General features: G+C 56.1%; 1 protein-coding gene across 1 annotated transcript; it reads right to left on the bottom strand.

Annotated features, from left to right (window-relative positions):
- Window positions 1–20,973, bottom strand: LOC133357657 (gamma-aminobutyric acid receptor subunit gamma-2-like). The gene is made up of 9 exons (XM_061575737.1): window positions 19,939–20,973; window positions 13,864–14,012; window positions 13,065–13,132; window positions 6,006–6,226; window positions 4,225–4,307; window positions 3,034–3,171; window positions 1,598–1,750; window positions 695–915; window positions 1–439 (listed from the first exon to the last, which is right to left on the bottom strand). The coding sequence occupies exons 1-9, from the start codon at window positions 20,028–20,030 to the stop codon at window positions 107–109; spliced, it is 1,458 nt and encodes a 485-aa protein (XP_061431721.1). The 5' UTR covers window positions 20,031–20,973; the 3' UTR covers window positions 1–106.
- Between the last annotated feature and the right edge of the window lie 3,034 nt (window positions 20,974–24,007).

Raw genomic sequence — 24,007 nt, 5'->3', positions numbered from 1 at the left:
ATATACAACATTCCCCCCAAGTTGCCCCCCACGCCCCCACCGCCCCCACCGCCCTCACCGCCCCCACCGCAATCGCTCGCGCACGACGCGCCGGCCGGAGGAGCGGTCACAGGTACAGGTAGGTCACCCAGTAGACGAGGTTGAAGAGGGCGAACGAGGTGGGGAAGAAGATGCGAGCGTAGGAGTCGAGCTGCACGATGTGGATGTGGGCCCTGCCCTGGCGCCACGCGCCGCTCCGGCACTCGTCCACGCAGCAGAAGAACCCCGAGCAGTCCTTTCCCTCGAGGCAGTCGGCGGCGACGCCGGCGGGGGGGCACCCCGACCGCAGTTGGGGGGGCGACGGAAGGGGAGGGGGAGGGGCGAGGAGGCGCGACGGAGCCAGGGCGTTGTTGAGACGCTCGGAGCGCATGCGCACCTTGAGCAGCCCGTGGTAGTGGCTCTGTGTGGGGGGTGGGGGAGGGGGTGGTGGTGGTGGTGGTGGGAGGAGGAGGAGGAGGGGAGGAGGAGGGAGGGGCAGGAGGGGAGGGAGAAGAGGAGTAGGGGGAGGAGAGAGAGGAGAGACATTGCAAGAGTGATTGAGGAGGAAGTGGTGACCAAGACGATCTGAGCAGTCGAGGCTCAGCGTCTCTCACTCGGCCATCACAAACCTCCCCGTGGGTGTCTATCCACCCCCCCCCCCGTCCCCGTCACTTACCTGTGGGGGCCGTGGCGGGGGCTTCTCCTTGGGCTTCTTGCCGGCGTTCTGCTTCTGCTGCATGACGAAGAAGGTGAGCGTGGCGTACTCGATCATGGCGGCGAAGACAAAGAAGAAGCACACCGTGACGAAGAGGTCCATGGCCGTGGCGTACGACACCTTGGGCAGCGTCTTGCGCGAGATGGTGCTCAGCGTGGTCATCGTGAGCACCGTCGTGATGCCTGCACGGGGCGGGGGGGGGGTAAGGAAGGAGCGGGAGAGAGGAGGGGGTGAGAGAGGTAGAGAAGAGAAAGAAGGAGGAGGAGAGGGAGTGGGGGACGAGGAGTGGGGGGGGAGGAGGAGTGGAGAAGAGTCGCTGAGTGACAGTCACTGATTGGGGTTCTGTGCAGGTGTCACCCCAGGTGAGACCCCAGGTGTGACCCCAGGTGCGACCCCAGGTGTCACCCCAGGTGTGACCCCAGGTGTCACCCCAGGTGTGACCCCAGGTGTCATCCCAGGTGTGACCCCAGGTGAGACCGCAGGTGTGACCCCAGGTGTCACCCCAGGTGTGACCCCAGGTGTGACCCCAGGTGTCATTCCAGGTCTAACCCCAGGTGTCATCCCAGGTGTGACCCCAGGTGAGACCGCAGGTGTCACCCCAGGTGTCACCCCAGGTGTGACCCCAGGTGTGACCCCAGGTGTCATTCCAGGTGTAACCCCAGGTGTCATCCCAGGTGTCACCCCAGGTGAGACCGCAGGTGTCACCCCAGGTGTCACCCCAGGTGTGACCCCAGGTGTGACCCCAGGTGTCATTCCAGGTGTAACCCCAGGTGTCATCCCAGGTGTCACCCCAGGTATGACCCCAGGTGTTATCCCAGGTGTGACCCCAGGTGTGACCCGCCGTGCGTGGATTTGCGTGCCCACCCAGGGCGGTGCGTGCCGGCGTCGCGTCTCTGTTGATCCAGAAGGAGACCCAGGAGAGCACGACGATTAGGATGCAGGGGATGTACGTCTGGATGGTGAAGTAGCCCATCCTCCGCACCAGCTCAAAGTACACGGCCATCACGACGTAGTCGCCTGCCACGGAGACACGGAACCACCGCCGGGAACGCTGGCGGTCAGCGGACGATGCCGGCTGGGTCTGACGTCGTAGCGAGTTGTGCGGTGTGCCGTGCGTGTGTCTCTCTGGAAGCATCGGGTGCCGCGGTGGCCAGGAGATGTTGACTACCTCGCCTGCTATGCAGGAGGTTATGGGTCCGATCCCGAACCTGATGCCTGCTGCTGTATATTTGAAGTTTGCATGTCTCTCTCTCTCTAATCACCATCAAGGTGGCTAGGAAATGTTAACTACCTCGCCTGGGATACAGGAGGTCGTGGGTTCGATCCCAATTCTGACGATGCCTACTGCTGTATATTTGTAGTTTGCGTGTCTCTCCCTCCCCGTGGTCACGTGGATTTTTTCTCCGGGTCCTCCAACGCCATGCGTTCAGAGTATTAGGCTGTTGCTATAAATCTCCACGCGATAAGCCACTCCATCGAGCTATCATTCGAGGAGTAAGCCGGTCACTTCTGAAGAAGAGCTACATAGCTCAGTGGGCCCTAACGCCCGGTGAAAATAAAACAAAGCCGTAGTTTACCACCAATTGTGTTGAAGCCAAAACAATAGATCGGCTCTCGTTCCTTCGCCCGACAACTTACATTGCATCTGTGTCGGGCGGAGGAGGGGTGCACGACACGACATTGGCATCGTGTTGGCGCGGGGGCGATGGCGTTCGCATTGTCAGCCCTGAAATCAGCCGACATGACGTGCCCCCCCCCCGCCGCTCTGCGACGTCATGAAAGATGCCGCCACGGCTGGAGAGAGTCAAGGTCTACCGTGGTGGTCGTGGCCGCGGTTGTAGGTCGTGGTTGTGGCTGTGGTTGTGGCTGTGGTTGTGGTTGTGGCTGTGGTTGTGGCTGTGGTTGTGGCTGTGGTTGTGGCTGTGGCTGCGATCACGGTTTTAAACGGTGGTGGTCATGGTCTTGGTTGTAGATTGAGATCGTGGTTGTGGCTGTGGTCGTGGTTGTAGATTGAGATCGTGGTTGTGGCTGTGGTTGTGGATTGAGATTGTGGTTGTGGTCGTGGTTGTAGATTGAAATCGTAGTTGTGGCTGTGGTTGTGGCTGTGGTTGTGGCTGCGATCACGGTTTTAGACGGTGGTGGTCGTGGTTGTAGATTGAGATGGTGGTTGTGGTTGTGGCTGTGGTTGTGGCTGTGGTTGTAGATTGAGATCGAGGTTGTGGCTGTGGTTGTGGATTGAGATCGTGGTTGTGGCTGAGGCTGTAGACGGTGGTGGTGGTGGTGGTGGTGGCGGGTGGTACCGGAGGGAGTTTTGAGAATGTTGGTGATGTTGCGGAGGCCGACGAAGGAGAACTGGTAGAGCTTCCAGTTCTGTTGGTTGGCGAGCTCCACGGAGCTGCTGCTCCAGCGGTAGATGATCTCGTCCTTCGGGTAGCCGTCTTGCACAACAACAACAACAATCAAACAACATCGTCAACAACAACATCGTCAACAACAACAACATCGTCAGTTTAACGAATTGTCCGATGATGCTGGATGTAATCCCAAGCGAAACGTCGCACTCAAAATTGTAAATGATGTTGATTTACTCTTCAACACACCGGTGGGCTAAAGCAGTGAACTATTTGTCTTTTGTCAGCGTGTGACACTTTTTTTGCTGATTGGCCGTGTCGGGTGGTGGAGGGTTACGACACATTTATACATAACGCGATCTCACCCAAAAACCTTGATTATGAACAACATCGTCGTCGTCGTCAAAGCGTGCGTGGGTATCCGTGTGTGTGTGTGGGTGTCCGTGTGTGCGTGGGTGTCCGTGTGTGTGTGTGGGTGTCCGTGTGTGTGTGTGTGGGTGTCCGTGTGTGCGTGGGTGTCCGTGTGTGTGTGTGGGTGTCAGTGTGTGTGTGTGTGTGGGTGTCCGTGTGTGTGTGTGTGGGTGTCCGTGTGTGTGTGTGTGTGGGTGTCCGTGTGTGTGTGTGTGGGTGTCCGTGTGTGTGTGTGGGTGTCAGTGTGTGTGTGTGTGGGTGTCCGTGTGTGCGTGGTGACCAGAGTTCGATTTAGCTCACGGCCACCAACACCGGTGAGGATTATCTGAACCGGTCCTGGGCCTCCCCTAGGTCGACTCGGCCTCAAACGAGTACCCGCTAAGTGTGTAGTAAACATCGCCACTGGGGAGACAAAGGCGGTCGGGCGTGGTGTTGACTACCCACCGACTCGTGTGCCGTGCCGGCCTTCACAGGTGCTGCTCGCTAACAGCATTTGCCCCTACGGTCTGTTAAGGCTACACGGGGGATCTTTGTTCTTTGTTTTATGTGAGCGTGCCTGCATGTGCGTGCTTGTGTGCATGCATGCGTGAGTGTGCATGCATGCGTGTGCGTGCGCGTGTGTGTGCGTGCTTATGCGTGTGTGTGTGCGTGCATGCGTGTGCGTACGTGCGTGCGTGAGTGTGTGTGCGTGTGTGTGTGTGTGGAGGGAGGGAGGGGGGGGCTGCTCACAGCTGGAGAACTCGAGGGGGCACGCGTGCTCGTCCATGGGGAAGTTGTGGAGCGCCAGCTGACACTCGGCGTGGATCGTCAACCTGCGGCGCAGCGTGCAGACACACGAGACACACGAGACGGCGGGGCGGACAGACAGACGACTTGGTGAACAGTCAGACCGGTGAATTTCTGGTTTCGGCCGAAACCGAAACCAATACCGAAAGTAAAAAATTGACTTTCGGCCGAAACCGAAGCCGAAAGTCGAACTTCACTTTCGACCAAGACCGAAACAGAAAAGTATATAACCGAAGTGACCGAAGACAAGATTTATGAAAGACTGTACTCGCTTTACTACCCGGCTTCGCCCGGGACTTGGATTCACCACGGCCGGCCGCCTTTGTCTCCCCAGTGGCGATGCTGACATACCACACCACTTACTCGTTTGAGGCCGAGTCGACCTAGGGGAGGCCCAGGACCGGTTCAAATAATCGTCACCGGCCGTGAGCAGGAATCGATCTCGTGCCGCCGGGTTCGTAGCGCAGCGCGCGAATCGTTCCGCAGTCGCTGCCCCCGCAGATCGCGGAGATGCGTCACCTCGTCCGAGTCGCGCGTGGAAAACTGCCGCGTCCACTCGAGAGGCCCCCAAACAAACCGTGGGCCGAGCCCCCCGTCTCTACCACGTGACCCCCCCCCCCACTCTCACCGGAGTGTGTAGAGCACGTGACCCCCACTCTCACCCTCACCAGGTGAGTGTAGACCACGTGACCCCCCCACTCTCACCAGGTGAGTGTAGAGCACGTGACCCTCCCCTCACTCTCACCGGAGTGTGTAGAGCACGTGACCCTCCCCCACTCTCATCAGGTGAGTGTAGACCACGTGACCCCCCCCCCCCCCACTCTCACCGGAGTGTGTAGACCACGTGACCCCCACTCTCACCGGAGTGTGTAGACCACGTGACCCCCCCACTCTCACCAGGTGAGTGTAGACCACGTGACCCCCCCACTCTCACCGGAGTGTGTAGACCACGTGACCCCCCCCCACTCTCACCAGGTGAGTGTAGACCACGTGACTCCCCCCACTCTCACCGGAGTGTGTAGACCACGTGACCCCCCCCACTCTCACCGGAGTGTGTAGACCACGTGACCACCCCCCCACTCTCACCAGGTGAGTGCAGACCACATGACCCCCCACACTCTCACCGGAGTGTGTAGACCACGTGACCCCCCCCCCCACTCTCACCAGGTGAGTGCAGACCACATGACCCCCCACACTCTCACCAGGTGAGTGTAGACCACGTGACCCTCCCCCCACTCTCACCAGGTGAGTGTAGACCACGTGACCCTCCCCCCACTCTCACCAGGTGAGTGCAGACCACGTGACCCCCCCCACTCTCACCAGGTGAGTGTAGACCAGGTGACCCCCTCCCCAGTCTCACTAGGAGTGTGTAGACCACGTGACCCCCCCCACTCTCACCGGAGTGTGTAGACCACGTGACCCTCCCCCCACTCTCACCAGGTGAGTGTAGACCACGTGACCCTCCCCCCACTCTCACCGGAGTGTGTAGACCACGTGACCCTCCCCCCACTCTCACCAGGTGAGTGTAGACCACGTGACCCTCCCCCCACTCTCACCAGGTGAGTGTAGACCACGTGACCCCCCCCCCCCCCCACTCTCACCAGGTGAGTGTAGACCACGTGACCCTCCCCCCACTCTCACCAGGTGAGTGTGTAGACCACGTGACCCCCCCCCCCCCTCACCGGAGTGTGTAGAGCACGTGACCCCCCCCCCCCCACCCTCACCGGAGTGTGTAGAGAACGCGTCCCGTGTTCCAGATCCTCAGCAGTTGATTGGGCGTCGTGATCCAGTGCGTGTCGGCCATCTTGGAGTTGCGGAAGAACGTGTCGGGGATCCAGATCTTGCCCACCATGTTGCTGTTGAGGCGCAGCACCTTCATGGTGTGGTTGAAGCGCAGGCGGCTGTCGTGCCACGTCTGGGCGAAGAACAGGTCGATGGTGTACTCCTGCCACGCGGGACACACACACACACGAGACACACACACTCATGGGACACACACACACGTGACACACACACACACGGGACACACACACCTGACACACACACGCGTGACACACACATGCGTGACACACACACGGGACACACACACACGGGACACACACACGGGACACACACACACACACGGGACACACACACACACACGGGACACACACACACATGGGACACACACACGTGACACACACACACACGTGACACACACACACACGGGACAAACACAACACGACACACACACATGGCACACACACACACACACGGGACACACACACACGGGACACACACACACACGGGACACACACACACACGGGACACACACACACACGGGACACACACACACGGGACACACACACACACGGGACACACACACACACGGGACACACACACACACGGGACACACACACACACGGGACACACACACACGGGACACACACACACGGGACACACACACACACGGGACACACACACACACGGGACACACACACACGGGACACACACACACACGGGACACACAAACACACACATGGGACACACACACACACGGCACACACACACACACGGCACACACACACACACACGGGACACACACACACGGGACACACACACACGGGACACACACACACACGGGACACACACACGTGACACACACACACGGGACACACACACACGGGACACACACACACACGTGACACACACACGTGACACACACACACACACGGGACACACACACACACGGGACACACACACACGGGACACACACACACGGGACACACACACACACGGGACACACACACGGGACACACACACACGGGACACACACACACGGGACACACACACACGGGACACACACACACACGGGACACACACACGTGACACACACACACGGGACACACACACACGGGACACACACACACACGTGACACACACACGTGACACACACACACACACACGTGACACACACACACACGGGACACACACACACGGGACACACACACACGGGACACACACACACACGGGACACACACACACGGGACACACACACACGGGACACACACACACGGGACACACACACACGGGACACACACACACGGAACACACACACACGGGACACACACACGGGACACACACACACGGGACACACACACACGGGACACACACACACGGGACACACACACACGGGACACACACACACACGGGACACACACACGGGACACACACACACGGGACACACACACACACGGGACACACACACACGGGACACACACACACGGGGCACACACACACACGGGACACACAAACACGACACACACACATGGCACACACACACACGGGACACACACACACGGGACACACACACGGGACACACAAACACACACATGACACACACACACACGGCACACACACACACGGGGCACACACACGGGACACACAACACGACACACACACACGGGGCACACACACGGCACAGACACACACACGGGACACACACACACACGGGACACACACACACGGGACACACACACACACGGGACACCCACACACGGGACACACACACACACGGGACACACACACACACGGGACACACACACACGGGACACACACACACGGGACACACACACACACGGGACACACACACACGGGACACACACACACGGGACACACACACACACGGGACACACACACACGGGACACACACACACACGGGACACACAAACACGACACACACACACGGGACACACACACACACGGGACACACACACACGGGACACACACACACACGGGACACACACACACGGGACACACACACACGGGACACACACACACACGGGACACACACACACGGGACACACACACACGGGACACACACACACACGGGACACACAAACACGACACACACACATGGCACACACACACACGGGACACACACACACGGGACACACAAACACACACATGACACACACACACACGGCACACACACACGGGGCACACACACGGGACACACACAACACGACACACACACACACGGGACACACACAACACGACACACACACACACACACGGGGCACACACACGGCACACACACACACACGGGGCACACTCACGGGACACACACACACGGGACACACACACACGGGACACACACGGGACACACAAACACACACATGGGACACACACACGGCACACACACACGTGACACACACACACACGTGACACACACACACGTGACACACACACACACGTGACACACACACACACACGGGACACACACACACGTGACACACACACACACGTGACACACACACACACACGGCACACACACACACGGGACACACAAACACACACATGGGACACACACACGGCACACACACACACACGTGACACACACACACACGCGTGCGTTCGTGCGTGTGGTCGTTGTTCGACGCGCGTGTGTCCTTGTCCATTGACGTGGTCAGTATCAGCAGGGTCTGGGGTAACTCATTTGAGGCTGAGTCGAGCTAGGGGAGGCCCAAGACTGAGTTCACATGTTCATCACCGATGTTTGTATTGACCGTGAGCGGGGATCGAACCGGGCTCTCCGGGTTCGTGGCGCCACCAGACTCCCCACAGGTACAAGGACGCACGCACAACCACACAATCACACACACACAATCACACACACACACAGACACACACACGCACAATCACACACACACAATCACACACACACACAATCACACACACACAGACACACGCACAATCACACACACACAATCACACACACACGCACAATCACACACACACACAATCACATAATCACACACACAATCACACACGCACACACAATCACACACACACACAATCACACACACACACAATCACACACACACAATCACGCACGCACAATCACACACACACACACAATCACAGACACAGACACACACACACAGACACACACACAATCACACACACACACAATCACACACACAGACACACACACAGACAGACACACACACACAATCACACACAATCACACACGCACACACAATCACACACAATCACACACAGACACACACACACGCACACACAATCACACAATCACACACACAATCACACACACACAATCACACACAATCACACACACAATCACATATACAATCACACACACACAATCACACACACACAATCACACACTAACACTCAATCACAGCCACACACGATCACCCACCCTACACAGGCAGTGAGTGATTGTTTAGATTTTGTAGGAACCCCACTTGCACCACTTGACGGTCGCTAACGGTGGCCGTTTGGTGCAGTGCAGCATGGAGAGAGAGGAGAGGGGAGAGAGGGGAGAGCGAGGAGAGTGGGGGGTAGAGAGAGAGGAGAGGGGTGAGAGGGGAGAGCGAGGAGAGGGGGGGGTAGAGAGAGAGGGGAGGGGTGAGGAGGAGGAGAGAAGAGCGTGACATCTTTTGTGAAATCTTTCATTTAAAAAGGGGGGTGGGGGCACATCAAGCAAAGCATTGAAAAAAAACCGAAATGATGAACGAAGCAAAGTGCCGGCTACACCGAGCATCTTCTTGTTTCCTCTGAAAAAAGGAGCGAGGAGAGAGCGAGGAAAGAGAGGAGAGAGAGCAGGGGAGAGTATTTTTAGACGCCGTGAATCACGCTCGATGCTTTGCGCATGTGCGTGTTTGTGTACGTGTGTGTGCGTGTGTGCGTGTGTGTGTGCGCGTGTGTGTATGTGTGTGTGTGCGTGTATGTGTGTGTGTGTATGTGTGCGTGTGTGCATGTGTATGTGTGTGCGTGTGTGCGTGTGTGCGTATGTGTGTGCGTGTGCGTGTGTATGTGTGTGTGTGTATGTGTGTGCGTGTGTGTGTGCGTGTGTATGTGTGTGTGTGTGCGTGTGTATGTGTGTGTGTGCGTGTGTGCGCGCGCTCTTCGAGTCCCATTCCCACGTCCACTCCCCGAACGCACGCGCGACAGCTCGGCACGCGCTGCCTCGTCCCGTCCACCTCGTCACGACGACGACGACTCTCGACTCACGCTCCCTCCCTCCCTCCCCCTCCCACTCCGATCAGAACCAGCGCGCACGAGAGAGACTGCTCAGTTGTTCGGCGATTTGTCTCGTTCATCGTGCCGGGGTCTCTTTTGGCTGCTTTCTAGTTTGCTCTCACCGCCTTTTAAGTGCGGGAGGTGCAACACGTTTACACAGAGCAACCACAACCAGGAAACACCTAGGAAACCCTCTCTCCATCTCTCCACCGCACTCTCCCTCGTGTTTCTAACAACACGGCATCACTTCTGGTCGTCTCGTGGCTTCCTATGAAAGCTCAGAGAGCTCCATCTGCGGCTCTCCACCCTCCACCACGGAGCGCGCGGCCTCCTCCGTCGAAGGCGCCACGGCCGCGGGTGGCGGAGCTCCGGCCACACCGAGGCGCCCACCGGAGCACGGAAGATGCCCGGGCTGCCGGGCGGACGGTTCCCCTCCGTGGCCGCCTTCCTGGGCCTGTCTGTGGTGGCCAGCTGAGCGTGGCCCACGAGTCAATCGACGAGGCCAACCCCACGTCCCGATCCGTCACGGTTCCACGGCCCGAAGACGAAGATCGTCGGGGTGAAGTGGACGCTGAACTCGAGCGGCGGAGGTCCCCGAAGCGCTTGTCCCTCGGCCCAGAGTAAAGCCGCCTCCGGAGAGAGATGCGGGCCGGGAGCCTTTCTCCACACGGCCACCAAGCTGTGGCATCCAGGAGCCCCTCCCCCTGTAGCTCCCTCTTGGGCCCCATGCCCCCAAGCCGCCTCCCCGCGAACGATCCTGCGTGCCGAGTGCGCGTCCCGGCCAAGCGCCGCTGCGGGAGGTGCAGGCACCGAATCTTTCCTTTGTCGGTGACCGGCCCGCACACGTCCGGTGGGCGGGCGGGTGGTGACCTCGCCGGCCTCGACCGTCGCCGCGAGCACCCTGCCCTTCGCCACTTCAGTCTCGGGGATGAGCTCGGGGTTCGAGGGGTCGCGACTCCACAGGAGGTGCCGTCAAGGTGGCTGTGAAAGGGTTCCCGTTGCCACGCCGTCCTCCGCAGACGCCCTCATCCTCAAACGCGAGGCGGCGTCTCCCCGATGAAAACAGCGAGGCGGCGTGCCTCCTCGCAAGGACCTTGGGGACAACCTCCGCACCGCCTCCGTGCACCCACTCAAGCTCAAGGGGCCGCTGAACGTGGGTTTGGCGCACGGTGCTTGTTCTTGACAGGACGCGCGACAGGACGTGCTACAGGACGTGCTACAGGACGCGCTACAGGGCAGGGCTTCTGCACCGCAGCCGCAGGGCCCAGCTCGGTCACGCGCTCCAACACGGCCTTGTCGGGGATGTGGGGCGGCACGTTGGAGATGACGTAGCCAGCGGTTCCGGTGGGACGTCGAGGCCGTCGATGGCCGTCCCCTTCTCGACGGCGGTGTGGGCCGCCCTCTCCGTCATCGGGAAGAAATCGGATTTTCCGTTCACCTTTCTACGCACGCGTGCGCGATGGAGGCTGGTGGGACGACGGTCGCCGGGGCCTCGACGGTGGTGGTGGTGCTCGAGGCGAAGCAACGGATGCCGCGCTCGCACGACGGAAGCAGCAGAAGTCGCTGCTGCTGCTGCTGCCCACTGCGGGGGCTGGGCTAGGAGCAGGGGCCTGAGTGGAGGGTCCCATGACTCCAGCAAGATTGGCAGCTGCAGCCTGGCTGTGTGTAGGAAGCCACGTGGCTCTTCCTACCCCCAACTACGACCTGGTCGAGGTGGCAAAACATTTGGTGCAAGACGGTCTATCACGTGGTGTGTCTATCACGTGGCTTGTCTGTCACGTGGTGCGTATGTCACGTGACGCGTCTATCACGTGGTGTGTCTATCGTGATGCGTCTATCACGTGGTGTGTTTTGACGACGTCTTAAAACTGTGCGACTGTCACACAGAGCTCCCTAGGAGAGACATTAAGAATAATAGTTAATCACCTTCAGTGGCATAGCAAACAAAACAAGCCGCGTGACACAAACTACAGGGTGTTGAGAACGATCGACCTCGCACGCGAATGGGAGGGCCCAGAGAGCGCGGCGTATGACGGTGACTCGCGGCAAGGGAAGTAACAGAAACATCGGAGAGGGAGCGACAACACACGACATGATGAACATTGTGAACACGCTCACAAACTTAGCAAGAGGGGTCCAAAGGGGATGGAGTCGGGGGTGCACTGCATCCCCTGCACTCACAGCGACTCGTGTGTGTGGTACTGCACCGGCGGCGTGTCCACGTGGAACACACCGAAACGAAAGAAACAAAATGAAATATCACAAACTCCAATAGTTTTAGGAAAACTCAAAATAAAATGGGAAAAAAGGGCGTTGTGGCTGTGAAATGAACTCGGGGATTGTACAGAGAACAGAGACGCCGCCAGTGGACTGCAGAGAGCGCAGACCCCACGCCCGAAGCAGTGAAACACAGTAAAGAACGAAGAGACAAACAAAAAGAATGATACAAATAGTGACGAAATAAAAGTGTTTAGAGGTAACGCCCTGAAGCTCTCTATCTCTCTCCCTCTCTCCGCAAAGCGAGCGCCGATTTACCAAACCGTGTCCCGTGCACGAATTGTGGAGATGTTAACGACCTCGCCCGGTGTACGGGAGGTCACCGGCTGGATCCCGACCCTGACGCACGCCGGGCACCTCCGCCACGTAAACAGCGCGACCGGGGAGACAAAGGCGGACGAATGAATAGCTGCTGCTGCTGCTAACGGCACTTGCCCGAGCAGCAGGCTACACGGGGGAGCTTTGCCTTGGCTTCTTACCATGTTGATGGCGGACACGGGGCCAATGCTGTTGACGAAGATGTCCACTTCCACCTTGGTGGGTCGCACTGCGGGACAGGACCGGGGTCAGCTGGACGTGGTGGTGATAGTGGTGGTGATAGTGGTGGTGATAGTGATAGTGGTGGTGGACGTGGTGGTGGTGGTGATAGTGGTGGTGATAGTGGTGATAGTGGTGGTGATAGTGGTGGTGGACGTGGTGGTGGTGGATGTGGTGGTGGTGATAGTGGTGGTGGACGTGGTGGTGGTGGTGGACGTGGTGGTGGTGATAGTGGTGGTGGTGATATTGATGGTAGTGGTGATGTTAATAACGTTGGTGATGTTGATGATGGTGATGTTGATGATGGTGATGTTGATGATGGTGATGTTGATGATGGTGGTGATGTTGATGATGGTGATGTTGATGATGGTGGTAATGTTGATGATGGTGATGTTGATGATGGTGGTGATGTTTATGATGGTGGTGATGTTGGTGATGTTGATAATGGTAATGTTGATGGCGTTGGTGATGTTGATGATGGTGGTGATGTTGATAATGGTAATGTTGATAATGGTGATGTTAATGATGGTGGTGAAGTTGATGGTGGCGGTGATGTTGATGATGGTGGCGGTGATGTTGATGATGGTAATGTTGATGATGGTGGTGAAGTTGATGGTGGTGGTGATGATGATGATGGTGGCGGTGATGTTGATGATAGTGGTGATGATGGTGATGGTAATGTTGATGATGGTGATGTTGATGATGGTGATGGTGGCGGTGATGTTGATGATGTTGACTCACTTCCGATGCCGGGGCGCAGCTTGTTGTCGTACCCCTCCAGCATGCGGTTGAGGATCTGCGTGACGTCACTCTCGTAGACTTTCGGGGCCAGGACCCACGTCTTGTTGAGCGTCAGGTCCTCGTAGTCGTCGCTCTCGATCTTCCCATTGCTGGCACGACACACACCACACACCACACACACCACACACATCACACACATCACACACGACACACACACAACACACACGACACGACACACACACACACACCACACACACCACACACACCACACACACCACACACCACACACACCACACGCAGCAGCAGCAGCGGGGGTGAGTGGGCGCGTGAGTTGGTGAGTTAATGGGTTGGTGGGTAAGTGTGGTAGCGTTAACGAGTGGGTGGGTGGCTGAGTGGGTGGGTGGGTGGCTGAGTGGGTGGCTGAGTGAGTGGCTGAGTGGGTGGGTGGCTGGGTGGGTGGCTGAGTGGGTGGCTGAGTGGGTGGGTGGCTGAGGCTGAGTGGGTGGGTGGCTGAGTGGGTGGCTGAGTGGGTGGGTGGCTGAGTGAGTGGCTGAGTGGGTGAGTGGCCGAGTGGGTGGCTGAGTGAGTGGCTGAGTGGGTGGGTGGCTGAGGCTGAGTGGGTGGGTGGCTGAGTGGGTGGGTGGCTGGGTGGGTGGCTGAGTGGGTGGCTGAGTGGGTGGGTGGCTGAGTGGGTGGGTGGCTGGGTGGGTGGCTGAGTGGGTGGCTGAGTGGGTGGGTGGCTGGGTGGGTGGCTGAGTGGGTGGCTGAGTGAGTGGCTGAGTGGGTGGGTGGCTGAGTGGGTGGGTGGCTGAGTGGGTGGCTGAGTGGGTGGCTGAGTGGGTGGGTGGCTGAGTGGGTGGGTGGCTGAGTGGGTGGGTGGCTGAGTGGGTGGCTGAGTGGGTGGGTGGCTGAGTGGGTGGGTGGCTGGGTGGGTGGGTGGCTGAGTGGGTGGGTGGCTGAGTGGGTGGGTGGCTGAGTGGGTGGCTGAGTGGGTGGGTGGCTGGGTGGGTGGGTGGCTGAGTGGGTGGGTGGCTGAATGGGTGGGTGGCTGGGTGGGTGGCTGAGTGGGTGGCTGAGTGGGTGGGTGGCTGAGTGAGTGGGTGGCTGAGTGAGTGGCTGAGTGGGTGGCTGGGTGAGTGGGTGGCTGAGTGGCTGGGTGAGTGGGTGGCTGAGTGGGTGGGTGGCTGAGTGGGTGGCTGAGTGGGTGGGTGGCTGAGTGAGTGGGTGGCTGAGTGAGTGGGTGGCTGAGTGGGTGGATGGCTGAGTGAGTGGGTGGCTGAGTGAGTGGCTGAGTGTGTGGCTGAGCGTTTCCGCTACTCTGCCTCCCCACCCGTGCGTCTTTGCGCACTTGTATAGCTCCTAAGTTTGTTTGTTTTTGTTGTTTTAATTCACAGCGGGGTTTTGACGCGTCCGGACGTCTGGCTGCCAAACTCGCTGCGTTTTATCGGCCCCGGGGCTCGCGCTCGTTGTTGTGAGCCTCGTCTCTCCTCTATCCCCCGCCCGTTGCTGCTGCTGCTGCTGGGAGGGCGACCGCCTCCAGCAGCCGCGTCTCTCACGAGCCTCCTCCACACACGCTCATGCACGCACACACGCACACACTCACACACGCTCACACTCACACACTCACACACGCTCACACTCACACACTCGCACACACGCTCACACTCACACACACTCACACACGCTCACTCGCACACACTCACACGCTCACTCGCACACACGCACACTCACACACGCACACTCACACACGCTCACTCGCACACACTCACACGCTCACTCGCACACCCTCACACCGCACACACTCACACACGCACACACTCACACACGCACACACTCGCACACACTCACTCGCAAATACGCACGCACACTCACACACACTCACACGCTCACACACACACACGCTCACATGCACACACTCACACGCTCACACGCACACACGCACACTAATACCCGCCATTCGCCACTAAGTGACAGTGACGGTGACGTCACCACAGCGCCCGTGCCAGGCTAGGTGCACTTTGAGGCCACGTGAAGTGTCGAAGCCTCGCTGGGAGTAGGAGGTCACGGGACAGACTCGGCAGGTGCCGTGGGTTGGCTGACTGAGATGAATGGCAGATGCACCACCAGCTGTACCCCCTACTGTGCCAGGCTAAGTGCAGGAGGTCACGGGACAGACCCGGCAGGTGCCGTGGGTTGGCTGACTGAGATGAATGGCAGATGCACCACCAGCTGTACCCCCTACTGTGCCAACTTGTTTTATTTTATCCACCCGGTGCTCCGCTCGTTGTTGTGAGCGTCGCTCCTCTCTTTGCCTTTCGTTCACGTGCAGAGATCAGAGTTGGAGGAGGGGGGTGTTGTTGATTTAATTGATCAGTAATCAGTTCATTGTTATGATTCCCCTATAAGGAGTTGTGTATTATCTAATAACTGAACCCAATCGCGATACCTAATCAGGTGCAGAGATCAGAGGAGGGGGAGAGGGGTTATTGTAATTACAGACTACGTGAGTAATCAGTTAATTAGTATGTGTTTCCCCCTATAAGGAATTGTAATTGTAAGATGTATTATTTAATAATACGCTTCCAGGCCGCACGAAGCCTGTCTCTGTCACAGCGATTGAAATTAATTGCATTTTTCGCAATTTCAATGGATTCTATAATTGGTGTTGGCCAGTAATCATGATTTGAATCGGTCCTGTCAGCCTCCTACCGACTCAACCACCCACCAACTCGCTCCTTCACCAACTCACCCAACTCCTCACATCACAACGAATCTCAATGATATTCACAATTATATTCACAACGCTACATGTACACATACACACCACGTACACACACATACACACCACGTACACAAACACCACGTACACACACACCACCTACACACACACACTACGTACACACACACCACACACACACACCACGTACACACACCACCTACACACACACCGTATAACACAGTAACACCACGTACACACACACCACCTACACACACACCACGTACACACACCACGCACACACGCACACCACCTACACACACCACGTACACACACGCCACACCACACCACATTATTGACACACCACGTACACACACACACCACGTACACACACACCACGTACACACACACACCACCTACACACACACCACGTACACACACACACCACGCACACACGCACACCACCTACACACACACCACGTACACACACACCACGCACACACGCACACCACCTACACACACACACGTACACACACACACGTACACACACACGATACACACACACGTACACACACACACACGCACACCACCTACACACACACACACAAGCACACACACACGCACACACACACACGTACACACACACACATGTACACACACACACGTATACACACACACACAGTACACACACGTACACACACACGTACACACACACACACACAGTACACACACGTACACACACACACACGTACACACACACGTACACACACACGTACACACACACACGTACACACACACACACGTACACACACACACGTACACACACACACACGTACACACAGTACACACACACACACGTGCACACATACACACGTACACACACACACGTACACACACACACGTACACATACACACACGTACACACAGTACACACACACGTACACACACACACACGTACACATACACACACATACACACGTACACACACACACGTCACACAAGCACACACACACACGTACACACATACACGTACACACACACGTACACACACAAGCACACATACACACACACGTACACACAGTACACACACACGTACACACGTACACGCCACTGGCTATTCACGATGAAGGCGAACCCACAGCCAGACCACACAGCAATGCATCACCATCGATTAGGGGCTGTCATTGATGGTTCTTAACCAATCCTTAGCCAACAAAGACAAAGATCCCCCGTGTAGCCTGCTGGGGCAAGTGCTGTCAGCGAGCACCTACGAAGGCCGGCACGGCACACGAGGGGGTGGGTTGGTCACCACCACGCCCGGCCGCCTTTGTCGCAGCACTCGAGGATAATTGGAGAATCGTCACCGGTGTTGACCGGGAATCGAACTCGGGTCGCCGGGTTCGTAGCGCAGCGCTAACCGCTGCCCCACCGCTCCCCATGTCAGACACACACAGACACAGAGACGCAGACACACAGACACACACAGACACACACACAGATACACACACACCGAGACATAGAGAGACACACACACAGACACACACAGACACAACATCATGGGCTCACCATTCCTTATGGACACACACACACACTCCCTCTAACACACACACACACTCCCTCTAACACACACACACACTCCCTATAACACACACACACTCCCTATGACACACACACTCCCTATGACACACACACACACACACCCTATAACACACACACACCCTATAACACACACACACTCTATAACACACACACACCCTATAACACACACACACACACTCTCTATAACACACACACACTCCATATAACACACACACACACACTCCCTATAACACACACACACAAACTCCATATAACACACACACACTCCATATGACACACACCCTATAACACACACACACACTCCATATCATACACACACACTCCATATAACACACTCACCCTATAACACACACACACACACTCACCCTATAACACACACACTCCCTATAACACACACACTTTTTATAACACACACTCACCCTATAACACACGCACGCAGAGACAAAAATCGTCAACTCGATGATTTCGGCGAATAATTTCCTCCCCTAAATTTTGTAAAATTTCACGACAGCGAGATTCTGTCTGCAACACGCGAACACAGACACACGAACAACACACACACAACACACACACTGACACACACACTGACACACACACTGACCCACACACGACACAGACACACACACTGACACACACTGACACACACACAGACCCACACCGACACGCACAGACACACAGACCCACACACGACACTGACACACACACAGACACACACACGAACACCACACACTGACACACACTGACACACACAGACCCACACCGACACGCACAGACACACAGACCCACACACGAACACCACACACTGACACACACACACACTGACACACACACTGACACATACACAACACAGACCGACACGCACAGACACACAGATCCACACACGACACAGACACACACTGACACACACACAGACCCACACACGACACAGACACATACACTGACACAGACACACTGACACACACACGACACAGACACACTGACACACACACAGACCCACACACGACACAGACACACACACTGACACAAACACACTGACACACACACGAACAACGCACACACACACAGACCCACACACGACACAGACACACTGACACACACACTGACACACACACATTGACACACACACACACAACACACACCGACACGCACTCACACACAGACCGACACACGACACAGACACACACTGACACACACACTGACACACACACAGACCCACACACGACACAGACACACACACTGACACAGACACACTGACACACACACGAACAACACACACACTGACACACAATACACACCGACACGCACAGACACACGCACGACACAGACACACACACAGACCCACACACGACACAGACACACACACAGACCCACACACGACACAGACACACACACAGACCCACACACGACACAGACACACACACTGACACACACACTGACACACACACGACACAGACACACACACAGACCCACACACGACACAGACACACACACAGACCCACACACGACACAGACACACACACTGACACACACACTGACACACACACGACACAGACACACACACTGACACACACACGACACAGACACACAGACCCACACACGACACAGACACACACACAGACCCACACACGACACAGACACACACACAGACCCACACACGACACTGACACACACACAGACACACACACGACACAGACACACACACACAGACCCACACTGACACACACACAGACCCACACACGACACGGACAATCCGTTCTTACCAGACACGATGTAGATTCATGACGAACAGGAGAAGGAGTAGAATGAGCATCTTCTCGTGAAACTCGACACGGCTGGCTACTGCAGTCGTCATAGACCCATCACTCTCACCTCCCTCTCTCTCAGTGTCTCTCTCTGTCTGTCTGTGTCTCTCTCTGTCTGTCTGTGTCTCTCTCTGTCTGTCTGTCCGTCTCACATCATCACCAAGCTCCTCGTCCGCACCCACAGTCCTCTGTCCGCTATCGCAGCGACGTGAAGAGCGCGCAGGTGACCAGCTCGAGCAGATGTCAACTCGGTGCCTGCTGACGTCCGCGGACGTTATGGACGCACGACGATGATGATGACGACGACTATTCCTACAACTATTACTGCTGCTGCGTCGCTCTAGCAGACAACCACAGCACCACCACCACCACCGCCGCAGGCTCCTTGTTAGTGGTGATGTTGTTAGTGGTGATGTTGTTGTTGTTCGTGGTGATGTTGTTCGTGGTGATTGCTCCTCCTGCTGCTGTTGTTGTTTATTCGGATGTCAACAACAATTCTGGTTTCCAGTGAGCCCCCCCTACTCTCTTGCTCCTTCACCCTCCACCACCTCCTCCTCCACCTCCTTCCTCAATCCCCTTGCCCCCCCCCCGACGAGACGACACCACAGTAGTAGCAGCAGTAGCAGCAGCAACAGGGCGGAGGAAGCGACGCGATCCGCTGCGGGCTGCTGGCAAGAGGCCGCGCGGAGCTTGAAGACGCGCGGAGCTGCGTCTCGGCTCACTCGCCACAAACATCCACACACACAACTCCTCGCGCTGCTGGCGGTGGCGGTGGTGACGGTGGTGGTGGTGACGGCGGTGGTGGTGGTGTCGGTGGTGGTGATGACTTTGAAGGTTGTAGCGGCTTCTGCTGCTGGCAAGGGCTGTCGGGTTATATCGGCAATGGCTGCTGCTGGCACTCCACTCTGAATACCAATGAGGTTGACATCCTTTGTGTTGTGTGTGAGAGAGAAGAGCCTGCCGTGTCTGTGTGTGTGTGTCTGTGTGTGTGTCTGTGTGTATGTGTGTGTGTCTGTGTGTGTGTCTGTGTGTATGTGTGTGTGTCTGTATCTGTGTGTGTATCTGCGTGTGTGTCTGTGTGTATGTGTCTGTGTGTGTGTCTGTATCTGTGTGTGTCTGTGTGTCATGTCATGATTTGACATCATAGCAACAGTCTGGGCCACTGGACAGGTTCCGCAGGATTGGAAGGATGCACTGGTGGTCCCCCTCATTAAGAAGGGGGACCGCACAGACTGTAACAACTACAGGGGCATCTCACTCTTCAGTGTGCCGGGAAAGGTCATGGCAAGGATTATTCAACGTCGCCTTGCTAGGCACGCTGAGGAGAGGCTTGCGGAGCCCCAATGCGGTTTCAGGAAAGGGCGGTCCTGCACAGATGTCATATTTTCTGTCCGTCTGCTACAGCAGAGGTGTAGGGAATTCCAACAAGACCTACATCTCTGCTTTATTGACCTGGTCAAGGCCTATGATACCATCAGTAGGCCTGGGCTCTGGGTTGTTCTTCGTGCTTTCGGAGTCCTTGACCCTCTGCTCACGATCATTAAGGACCTTTATGATGGTGAGCGGGCCCGGGTAAAACTACGTGGCCGGGAGTCAGAGCCATTCCCTGTACACCTTGGGGTGCGACAGGGATGTCCTCTGGCTCCCACATTATTTAACATTTATTTTGACCACGTAGTTCGTGAAGTCTTCAGTAGCTGTTCCGGAGGGATTTCCATCTGGTACAGATACAATGGGAGGCTGATCGATGCCCGGGTGCAGTCAAAGGATGGCTCCCTATTGGTCAACCACGTTATGTATGCAGACGACCTGGTAATTGCAGCTCACTCAGAGGAGGAGTTGGAGGCGCTGCTGCTGAAACTGGAGCATTCCACTAAGAGGTGGGGCCTTACCATCAGCCCCACCAAAACGACGCACCTGCCTGGGTATTTTGTACCATCGGGCACTCCACCCCCAGAACTGCCAACCGGTGATGGGGTAGTTGTGGAGAGAGTGGAGAGTTTCCCATACCTGGGCAGTGTGCTCATGACCGGCTCCGTTTTAACAGCAGAGGTCGCACTCCGAATCAGTTGAGCGGAATTATATTTTAATTAGTTGCGTAACGCTGTGTTGAGGCTGCCTGGTCTGTCGCTCCGCACGAAGCTTCGGGTCTTCTCGGCCACAGTCATTCCCTCCCTTCTCTACGCTTGCGAAACGTGGACCCCCCTAATGGAGCATCTTCGCCGGTTAGAAACATTTAGGCTGGTCTGCCTACGATCCATCCTGGGTTTAACCAGGCTGGATTGTGTGAGGAGCTCACAAATCCTTAAAGATCTGGACAAAGTCCCATTGGTGAGCTCCTCCGGCAGGCAAGGCTGCGTTGGCTGGGTCATGTAGCCCGCATGCCCAGCCACCGCATGCCTAAACAGCTTTTGTTCGACCGGATCGAGGAGACTAAACGGGCGCGGCACGGGCTAGAGAAGAGAATGATGTGGTACAGGAGTACGTGGAGCTGAGTGGACTTGCCGATGACTGGTACCAGTGGTGTCAAGATCAGGTGTAAAATCCACAGCAAGAACATTTTCTTGCTATGGATTTCAAGAAAATTTTCTTGCTGTGGATTTCAAGAAAATGTTCTGGCTGTGGATTTCACACCTGATGATGGTTGCTTGTGTTGCAGTCGAAACGTCGTGAGAATAGTTTGACATTTGTATTATTTTATTATTTCCCTTCTACGTGACTTTATCGAAAAAACCAAGAAGATGAATCCCTGCAGTCACGAAAGCTTTAAATCAAAACATGATTCTCATCGTCACCACACGTCACGGCGAGGCTCGCTGGTGGCGATGAACGTGAGATGGACAATCTCGATCTGAAGCTTTCGTGACTGCGGGAATCCATACTCTGTGCTTCTTTCGGTAAAGTCACGTGGGTAGAAAAAAAAATCACGACGTTTCGATCGCAACACGAGCGGTCGTCCTCAGGCGGAAAAAAATCATCCAGCAGTGGAAACTGCTGGACCAGCCGCTGGTTCAGCAGTTCCACTGATGGATGTTTTTTTCCAGATGCTCGTCAAGATGCTCTTCGCCGAGTCGCAGTTTGGTGGCAGTGTCGGCATGCAGCTTCACCGATGGGGAACAGCAACAGACTCCCATTGATAACATTGACACGGAGCACGACGCATGGATTCTCCTTTGAAATTAACATTTAGGGGAAGTTTTATTTTTAAAACAATTGCAGCTAGGTGTAATCTTTGAACAGTCATCAACAATTAAATATTTTCGTTGCCTCAATGTCATTCAGTTGGTTCTGTCGAATTTGTTTTTAGTAAACGTTGACATGAGCCCCACACGAGGAATAATTAAATAAATAAACCCACAGATACTAACGATGATACAATATTCACTTAAAATCATCAACAATTGAAATGGTTTTCATGCAAAGGGGTAAAATCAATCGTATCACCCTCAGCCGAAGTAGGTGGATCTCTTCACAACTTCTGGCAAAACCTCCCGGTGCTGCTGCTGGACGTCTCACAGTATTCAAGTCGAGAATGTCTGAGCGGGTTCCCTCTCCAGCACACACACACAGGCAGCACACACACACACAGACACACACACACACAGACACACACACACACACAGACACAGGCACACACACACAGGCACACACAGAGAGACACACAGACACACACACAGGCACACACACACAGGCAGCACACACAGACACACACACAGACACACACAGACACACACAGACACACACAGGCAGCACACACACAGGCAACACACACAGGCGGTGTGTGTGTGTGTGCTGCACCAGTGACTCGTTGCCACGTTTTGTTTTGGCGACAACCCTATGTCGGGTGGTGGCGAGTTCACGACACATTTCTATTTACGCAATCTCACCCCCAAAAGTCTTCTTTATGATTGAATAGCCCCGTGCCCTGACTTTAGGCCCACCTTGTGTAAAGAAGAGAGATACTAGCATCATCAGATTCCGTTCCCAGTCTGAATAAAGGAGCAGCCCTGCAAGTGCACACCTGGAT

The sequence above is a fragment of the Lethenteron reissneri genome, chromosome 59 (assembly GCF_015708825.2).
Source record: "Lethenteron reissneri isolate LAM-NWPU_2019-01 chromosome 59, ASM1570882v1, whole genome shotgun sequence".
In the NCBI taxonomy this organism is placed as follows: Eukaryota; Metazoa; Chordata; class Hyperoartia; order Petromyzontiformes; family Petromyzontidae; genus Lethenteron; species Lethenteron reissneri.
The sequence above is the reverse complement of the archived record's forward strand: the minus strand, read 5'-3'. Positions and strand labels throughout refer to the sequence as shown.